The 9,463-nt window shown below is 46.2% G+C and overlaps 1 protein-coding gene and 1 pseudogene across 1 annotated transcript; one reads left to right on the forward strand and one right to left on the reverse strand.

The window, feature by feature from the left end:
- LOC123040474 (peroxidase 21) lies at window positions 1-1,409 on the reverse strand. The gene is made up of 2 exons (XM_044463310.1): window positions 1,341-1,409; window positions 1-1,228 (listed from the first exon to the last, which is right to left on the reverse strand). Exons 1-2 carry the CDS (start codon window positions 1,387-1,389, stop codon window positions 279-281), a joined length of 999 nt encoding a protein of 332 aa, XP_044319245.1. The 5' UTR covers window positions 1,390-1,409; the 3' UTR covers window positions 1-278.
- Window positions 1,410-7,723: 6,314 nt separating this feature from the next.
- On the forward strand, window positions 7,724-7,884 carry LOC123047699 (uncharacterized; annotated as a pseudogene).
- Window positions 7,885-9,463: the final 1,579 nt, after the last annotated feature.

Raw genomic sequence — 9,463 nt, forward strand, 5'->3', positions numbered from 1 at the left:
TAATATGAAGCTGGGTCGTGACCTATATGCTTTGCTAAGACAAAGTGACTGACCCTAAATAAGAATTCAGTCGATTGACATATAGCCGGTCCCCATCAGCATAGCACGTAGGTAAGGTATTCATGCTCATACAGCAAGCCAAGCATGCACACAGTCACACATGATAGCAGGTCCCTTCATCACTTCCGAATTATTAGTGCCCCACGCCACGAGCACATACACACACACTGACACACACGATCACGTCTTGCCACGAGGGAGCCACTGATCACTAGCTCTCACTTAGCGTTGACGAACCTGCAATCCTTCCTAACCTCCCCCTGCCCGCCGGTGAGCGGCCCGTTCTCCGACATCCTCACCAGCGCCGCCGCGAACGTCTCACGAAAGTACCCGTTATCAGCGGCCATCTTCTTCACGAACGGCGCGGTGCGCGGGTCGGAGGCGAGCCGCTGGTCCACGAGCAGGAGGCCCCTCCCCTTGAGCAGGTTCTTGTGGTACATGTTGTCGAGCACCATGGGCGTGGCGCGGTCGTTGCGCGCGTACGCCACGTCGCGGGTGTCCTCCCTCGCGTCCGCCGTCGGGCACCGGCCCCGGAGGTACGCGCCGTACGCCGGCTCGATGGCGCCGTCCACCGCCGGGTACAGCCTCGCCACCAGGTTGTTGCAGTGGACGCGGCCCACCGAGTGCGCGCCCAGCAGCGCCACCACGGCCTCCGCGTCCAGCCCCATGGCCGCGAACCTTGACAGCACCGCCGACACCGTGTCGTTGTGGTTCGGGATGTACCGCTCCACCTCGCCGTAGTGGCTCTCCGTGGCGTCCCGCCGCCCCGTCCGCATCGGGATGGCCGCCGGCCCGCCCAGCATGGCCGCGCCGTCCCGGGCGGCCAACGCGAGGAGGTCCGCGCAGGAGACGGTGCCCGGGCACTCGCGCTCCAGCGCCGACTTGATGGCGCCCACGTACTTGAAGTTGCGCATGCCGAAGCTCCTCGGGGAGGCCTGCTCGGAGACGAGGCCCCTGGCGGTGTTGGTCTCCAGGAGCAGCGACGCGTCGCAGGACTTGACGGTGCAGTCGTGGAAGAGGGCCCGGAGCCACGACACGGCCGTGTTGCCGTGCTCCTCGTACAGGCTCCTCACCTGCTCCTTCACGATCTCCTCCGCCCTCGGGCAGCTCTCGGAGTAGAAGTTCAGCTTCAGACCACCGCCACTCGCAGCAGCGGCGGCAGCATTCCCTGCCATGGCAGCAGATTAAGCAAACCATCGGAAAAATGTACTCTACTTTAGATCTACGATCTCGATGCATTTGGCACGGAAATGAAGGAAGGGAAATTCGCAGTTTGTTACCAGCAGTGAGGCAGCAGAAGAGGAGCACTAGGCTTGAGCTCAGACCCATCTTCAGTTCACTCTGCCTTACAAATATCCAAGGTGCCCAACCCACTCTCATATCATCTCGTTCTTATAGCCTAGGCGCCAAGTGGGAGGGAGTGGTTGACTGAAAGTGACACCATTGGAGATGGCCCAGTGCTCTATATCCATGGAAATGCAGTTACTTCCGGGCTGACCGACACACGCAGAGGTGCGTGCAAGTGCAGTCGTACCAGAAAGACAAGTCATAAACTTTGGTTGAATGCGATTAAAGCCACGTTGAAATCAACTTTCTGTAAGAGGGGCCTTGCTTGAGAGTTGCTGAAAGAAGAACAGCTTTCAGTTCCATACCTTCCCAACTTCCGGAAAGTGGGGACGAGCGCGCTTACATGAATTTGACATGCACCACCACCTTACTCCATTTCAGTCAAAGAGATTTGCAGTGCATATGTGGTTCAATGAAAGCGTTTGAAATGAATGCATCCATCAGTTACCTGACTTGTTCTTAGACCTCAATTTGCAGCCTGCAAGTTTCAGTCATTGCACACTATACATAAACTTCACAGCAGAGGTCCACATTAAAAACCTCTGGGAACTGGCTACCAAGAACAAGCAAGGTAGTATGGGGGGAATATATGGATAACTAAAACCATTTGTTTCGGCGTTGCGTGGCTATCCTAAGAGCAATTCCAACGGGCCGACCCAAACGGACGGTGATTTCGTCTTTTTTTTGTCCGTTTGGATCGGCCAGGCGAACACGAGCGTCCGCTTTCGCGTTTGGGTCGATGCGTGCACCCAACGTTGGCGCGACCCATTTTGACGGCGTAAAAAGAAACTGAATGCATGCATATTTAACATAAAAAACTAAATTAATTAAACATTAAAAGCCGGCCACGTAGGCCGGCGGGAGTCCACGCGTTCACATTAGCATTTAAGAAAAATAAAAACAAACTAAAAACTAGGCGTCGGTGCGTTGCCCTAGACAACGTCGTCCTCGGGGTCAGTGAGGTCGATGAGCGTCGGCGCTGGACCGGCCCAGCTGAACGCCGTGTTTCAGAGCGTGGCCATGTCGGGCGCCGGCTGTGAGGGCGCTGGTAGTGCTGCCGCCTGAGTCGCCGCGGCCTGGCGCGCCTCCTCCTCGGCATCGGTGTCGCGCTCGAGCATCTCGAGGTACTCGCCCTCGCGGCGCTCCTCGGCCACCCGGATCTACCGCCAGTGATCGAGGTACGCCGCTCTTGCTCCGGTGTGGCCTGCATCCAGACCGGTGGTACCCTCACCCACTCGCGCACTACTCCCGTCCGGGAGTAGCGCTTGATGGGCTCCCGCTCCGGCTCCGGTTGTGGTTCGGCTTTGGCGAGGCGGCGGGAAGGGGACGGCGGGGCTACCGGCGGCACCACGCAGTCGCCGGCCACGGAGAGGGCCATGGCCTGTGCCATGGCCGCCTCGTACCGAGCTTCTTCTTCTTCTGCCGCCCCCGCCCTGCGCCGCGTGTCCTCCTCGCTCTCCCGGTAGACGGCCGCAAGGGCCGCCTGGTCTTTCTCCTTGACGATGAGCGGCGGTGCCGGCACGCTGCGGTCGACCTTGCGCACGCCGCACCGCCTCGCCTCCTCGTGCTCGAAGGCGAACCAACGCGCCCAGTTGGGCGAGTCGTAGGTGTAGGCTTCGTCGCCGCGCTGCTCCGGCGTCAGGAGCGCCCGCCGGCGACGCACCTCCTCCGCGTGCGCCCTAGCCGACCGCGGCGCCGTCGGCACTGGGATCCTTTTCGGATCCAGATGCCAGTCGTGCGGCAGCGTCACGTCGGGGTACGGCAGCGGCACACGGTGGCGCCAGTGCCACTCCACCTGATGCACGGGCACGTTCACCCGCCGCCTCTGTCGGCGAGCCGGCGCAGGCGGAGGCGGGGTGAACTCCGCGGGGAAGGGGACGGCGGGGGCCTTGCCCTTCGACTTGCTGCTGCTGCCGGAGAAGAGCCGCATTTGAGCGGCTGGGGTGGCTAGGGTTTGCTTGCCAGCGACGGGGGAGCGAGCGTGGCCTAGATGGGGACGGAAACTGGATGAGGACGGCCCCGCCATACGGTCAGCTTAAAAAAGGACGACCGACGTCGCTGACGCGTGGGCCCGGGGTCATAAATTAAGCTAACCAGCAAGGGGGCGGGTAGTTGGGCGATCGCCGGATGGGGCCACGGCGGACATCGAGAAGGCGCGTGTGGCGTCCGTTTCACGTTCGCGCCGACGCATTTGGGGTGCAAATTTGGGCCGCAAGTCGGCGCGAACGCGAAGCGGGCGCGTTTTGGATTTGGGTCGGCGCGTTGGGCCTCCATTTTTATCCGCGCCGATCCAAACAGACGACGGCGGACGAAATGGGTCGCCCCATTGAAGTTGCTCTAAACGTCTGAAACTCGGACGGCAATGCATTGGTCTCAATCAGGCTTGAAGCTGCATGTTTCCAAGTAGTACCCCGCCATTGCAAAGCAGTGTATGAACCATTTTTGCTAACCACCGCTAAGAACAAATTACGTGAATGCTGAGAAATATCGCAAAATAATAATACGGACAAACTCTATGAATGATGTTCTGGGATATTTTTTTTTTCAAATATATATATGGACCATAAAACAAGGTGGAATGATGGCATGTCACATCGTCGGCCCTATATCTCAGTTATTGCAACCGTTCTTATTATGCATGGCCGTGGCCTAATAATCTGGATCATTTCTTTTTGTAGTGCTTTATTTGCACCACCACCTTACACTATTTCACTCAAAAGATCTGCAAGTGCCTACATCAGTTACACGGCTTGGTTCTTGGGCCTCGATTTACACCGTATCGCTTCAAAATGTTCACTGTGTATAAAAAATAATATCTGGGTTGTGTTAAACTGTGTTATTGCTGTATTAGGGAAATATTATCCATTTAAAAAAATGTTGTAAAATTTTATAAAATGTTCATGATATTGTTAAGAAATGTCCGTGCTATGTTAAAATATATTTATACCATACAAAAACAAATGTCACATGTTTCAAAATATGTTCTTAACTTTAGAAAAGTGATCCGTACAATCCATAAAGAGGTTCATAACAGTTAACAAAATACAATGCGTTTCCAAAACATGTCTATGATATTCTATGAAAATGTAGAATTTTATGCGTAATTTTAAAAAAGTATAGTAAAAAATGTTCATAAAAATAAAAGAATGTTTTAACACTTGACAAATGTTTTTCTCATTATAAAACATATTCATGGCATTAATAAAAATGTTCAATGTGCATTACAAAATTTTCATCGTGTATTAAAAAATATTCAATGCCTATTTGACATAAGGTAAAAGGGGAAAATGGAGAAGGAAATAAAATAATTATAAAGATAAACACAGAAAATAAGAACATAAAAATCACTACGACACCTTCCAAAAACCGGGCGAAAGTCTACTAAAATCAATTCCCATCATAGAAACCCATCAGGATGATCACATAAGGCGACTTTGTGCACCTCCCTTCACACACACCCGTACGAACTATGAAGCACGAAGACAATATCACGCTGACAGCGAGTATAGCGTCCGTGTCAGCTGAACTATTCCCTCCATGTGTAGCTACTAGTTCGGCCCATTTCTCATGTGTTTTTTTTTGTTTACTGGGATTCGACGCAGACGCTTGTGGTTTTGTTCGGTTGTTGTACTGGTTTCGGCTTGGTTTTTGTAGGCCTTTACCCTTTTTTTTATTTCTCTTTGGTTTTCTTTGTTTTTTCTCTTTTTTGTTTTCTTTTTTCACCGGGTTTCTCCATTTCTTGCTCTGTTGTCACTTTTTTAAAACAGTTTTATTTTTTCTTTATCAGATTTTGGGTATTTTCTTTTAAAAAAATTCCTTGCTTTTTTTTGTTTTTTGTAGGTTTTTATTGGTTTTCTTTTTAAAACACGTGTAAAAAAGTCAGTATATAATATAAATTTTTGGTGTAACACGTGAAACATTTTTGATACCTTGAACATTTCAAATACACGATGCACACTTTTATTTTAATGTATGGTTTCAAGACTTCTTGAATACATGGTCAATTTTTTAAAAATAAAGATTGCAAATTTTATTAATGGCAATAAACAGTTTTTTAAAAACTACACGGATATTTTTTAACATAGTAAACATTTTGAAAATTTCATTGACAGTTTTGGGAAAAACGTGAATATTTTCTTTAAAATGTCACGTAAATTGTTTTATGGCAATATTTTAAAAAAATTGTATAAACATTTTTTCTGTAGACCTTGAACATTTTATTTGAAACCAATGGGAACTATGACCGAACATAGCATTATAAGCATGATTGCTTTGTTGCCAATATTTGGCTAGCCAAATGTTGACAATACCAAGACTTGTCAAATATTGACAACTTTATATGAGATAGGCAACGCAACTCGGTAACCAACCAATTAGTAGCCAATATTTGGCACAATATCAAATATTAGCATGCCAATTTTTGGCACCAAACCAATTATGTTGTATATACCACAACAGAGATCCACATTAAAAACCTATGGGAACTGGCTACCCGGAACAAGCAAGGTAGTATTGGGGCAATTGGATAATTAAAACCTGTTGTTTCATTGTTGCGTGACTATATTAAACATCTGAAACTCGGACAACGATGCATTATTCTCAGTCAGGCTAGATGCTGCAAGTTTCCAAGTAGTACGCCGCTATTGCAAAGCAGTGCTTGAACCATTATTGCAAACCACCGCTAAGAACAAATTATGTGAATGCGAAAAAATATCGCAAATAATACAGATAAACTTTGTAACTGTTGTTACGATATATTTATTTTTCAAATATATGTGGATAGAAAACAGAGTGGAATGATGGCCCATCGCATCGACGACCCTATATATCAGTTATTGCAAAGGGTATTGGGACTGTTCTTATGCATGGCTGTGGCCTAATAATGCGGGTCGTTTCTTTTTGTAGTGTTTTATTTGCACCCCCACCTTACACTATTTCAGTAAAAAGATCTGAAGGTGCATCCATCAATTAAATGGCTTGGTTCTTGGGCCTCGATTTACACCGTGTCATTTTGAAATGTTCACTGTGTATAAAAATTAATATCTGGGGAGTGCTATTTTTTTTCTTGCGGTATTAGAAAATGTTGTCCATTTTTTTTAAAAAACTGTTGTGACATTTTAAAAAATGTTCATGATATTATTAAGAATGATTGTGCAATGTTGAAAAAATGGTCATGGCATCCAAAAACAAATGTTCACGCATTTCAAAGATATGTTCTTAACTTTCGAGAATATTCCAGAGTCAACGACGACCATGTTTTTACACCATCATCTCTGTTGCAAAAATTTCTGCAACATCATCTGTGTTGCAAAAGTTCCTTCCGCAACAGCGCCTATGTTGCAAAAAAGTGAAGACGAAAAAATAATATCTGCAACATAACCTATGTTTCAAAAAAAAAATTGCAAATATTTCCACAACACAAGCTTTCTTGCAAAGGGTTCTGAAACACTGTCTTTGTTGCAATAGTGACGAGGAGACAGGGCCGCTAGATGTAGCCAGATCTAACGGCCGCTCAGGCGGACGTGTAGCACGTCCCATAGATTAATGTACAGTATGCTTTTTGTTGTTGCCAGAAGGTAAAAATGTATGATTTTCTTGTAGATTAACTTGTCCAGTGTTGGAAGCAGAGTAGCAACTCCCATATTCAGATTAACTCGTAGAAAATATGGAAAACAACTTGAATACTAGGAACAACTTTCAATTTCAGAGCTACCAACAATCATAAAAACGATTCAAACTGAATATCCCCAGGAAAAGCAGGGTTATATCTAAAACTGCATCTTTGTTGATCAGGATTTAAGTATCTCTAGAGACCGATGGACAGACCTCGATTACCCAATGTACAGTAGAATCTATCATTTGTTTTTCAAGAAAGAGATAGTGGAATGCCGTTTACAGAAATATTTCAGTTCAGCAAACTGAACTGCAACTATACGCGGGGCCTTGAGAGCTTAACTGATATCGCTGCCCGGCACCCCCGAGGCGCAGAGCGGCCAGAAGCCCAGAACCAAACCGCAGAGACCAGCAGCTCCGCCGCAGAGACCACGACGGAAGTGACCCAGGAATGGAATCCTCTGCTGCCAGTTAACATTTCCTCCCCAACAGCCCGGTAAATGTAAATGCCTCCCACAGCTTCAGTGATACATCAGGACAGCTTCAGTGATGCAGCGTGGGAAAGAAAAGGCCTGGTCGATGCTGAACCGACGTGAGAGAAACCGGGCGACTGAGAACGTTATTAGTCCCACCTCGGCTAGCCAGGAGGGGCTGGGTGCAGAGCTCGGCTATAATAGGGAGGGGGGCGCGCACGTTGAGAGGCATCTTTGCGCTTGGGGCAATGACGCAGCTAGTGAGGTAATACCGAGGCGCGTCAATTGCTGGTTGAAAACTATTTCCAAACCCCCTCTTTGGCTCTCCCTCCGTGGAGGGCCACTGAGAATTTCTGAAAGGGCTCCCTCTCCTTCGGGCGAGGGTAAAGCCCTACAATACCCTAAATTCAAATTTTTTTGGCTATGGAATTTTTTATATTTATATTTATAAACTTTGGTTGTTCATCTGCTGTTTCTTCATCAGGGAGTCTGCCGGAACGCCGGCAATCCTGACCTTTTTCAGCCAAAGGATGCTCCTTTAGAGCTTTACAAATGCAGTTCATAGTTGTAAGCTGTCTGTCAGCATTCAGTTTGATGTTTCAGAGATGCTTACTGGCTTTGGGTTCTTGTTTCCGATTTCATCGAGCTATTGATGTGCCAAATTAGTTTTCATTCAAATCTTGAGGAGAATATTGGTCAAAGTGTGTCTGCTTGAAGTCCATCCGCCAACCGTTTCCCATGTACACTTTTACCTGAAAAGCGGCACTTAATTTCTCTGCTGAATTTTGAGTGGCACAAACAAAACTGAAGACCTCTGAGGCCAATGGGCGACGGCGGCAAGGAGTAGATTTAGTTTTGAGTTAAATACATCATTGGTGCCTTAACTTGTCCATCACGGTCAGTTTGATACCTAAATTTGCACAATACTCCCTCTATAAACTAATATAAGAGCGTTTAGATCACTAAAGTAGTGATTTAAACGCTCTTATATTAGTTTACGGAGGGAGTACATAAAAGTGGTGTTATAACTTGTCCTCCCGTGCATATATGGTGCCTCTGGCTGTATGCGGCCGTATGGACTGTCCGCGTGAAATGCGAGCTGGCGGCTGGCCCACTTGTCAGTGAGCGAGTGATTCATGTTTTATTCGAATTAGAAATATAGGTCTCGTATGTCAACATGACAGAGAGAGAAATCGCTAAAATAAATTACAGGTAGACCTACTGCTTAGTGCGGGCATGAACAGACCATCCGGCAGAAAATGATGCGTTCTAATATTAGCTAGTACTCATATACATACACCTAGTCCGTGTATCTTTCTGCACTTCCTTCACATGTTTTTTTATTTTTATTTTTTAGTTCCTGTTTAGTTTTTATATGTAAATTTTTCCATCAAAAAATACAAAAAATATAAGTAGGCAATTATTGTGCATTTTAATTCTTTAATCTATTTTCATTATTGTTACTTTGAAGAGGTAAACATGAACTTTTTCCAAATTTTATGTGGATTTAGACAGGTCAACATGTATTAAAAATTATTGTGTAAATTTACGTATCCTGATGCAGGACCACAAGCACGGACAATTATTGCCTATATTCATTGATTTTTTTAAAATACTAAACAATTGCAAAAAATCGACAACGTAACTGCATGTATTAAAAGTTATTGTCTAATAATAGTAATTCTAGAATGTATTAAAACATGTTAAAGGTGTTTGTAGAAATATATGAATAATTTTACACAATAAATTTTCTCAATACACGTTGAAAATACATGTTGTCAAGTTTTTGAATGCACGGTAAACCTAAGGTAACCACGAGGCAGGACACCACGTGATGCCTAAAAGGAAGAAATACTGTTTACATTAACAAATAAATCAGCAGGAAAATTCCAACTAGATGCTCTAATGGGATAAATATAGTTTAGACCGTAATGAGATTGTTACGTATGGTAACAAGTGAATAATTTAGG

Source organism: Triticum aestivum, chromosome 2B (assembly GCF_018294505.1).
Source record: "Triticum aestivum cultivar Chinese Spring chromosome 2B, IWGSC CS RefSeq v2.1, whole genome shotgun sequence".
Lineage (NCBI taxonomy): Eukaryota > Viridiplantae > Streptophyta > Magnoliopsida > Poales > Poaceae > Triticum > Triticum aestivum.

What these genes read in the sequence shown, in the direction of transcription:
- LOC123040474 (XM_044463310.1), bottom strand. Translation starts at nt 1,389, where the DNA reads ATGGGTCTGAGCTCAAGCCTAGTGCTCCTCTTCTGCTGCCTCACTGCT. An exon ending in CTTCTGCTGCCTCACTGCTG is followed by an intron (nt 1,229 to 1,340) that starts GTAACAAACTGC and finishes CTGCCATGGCAG; the next exon opens with GGAATGCTGCCGCCGCTGCT.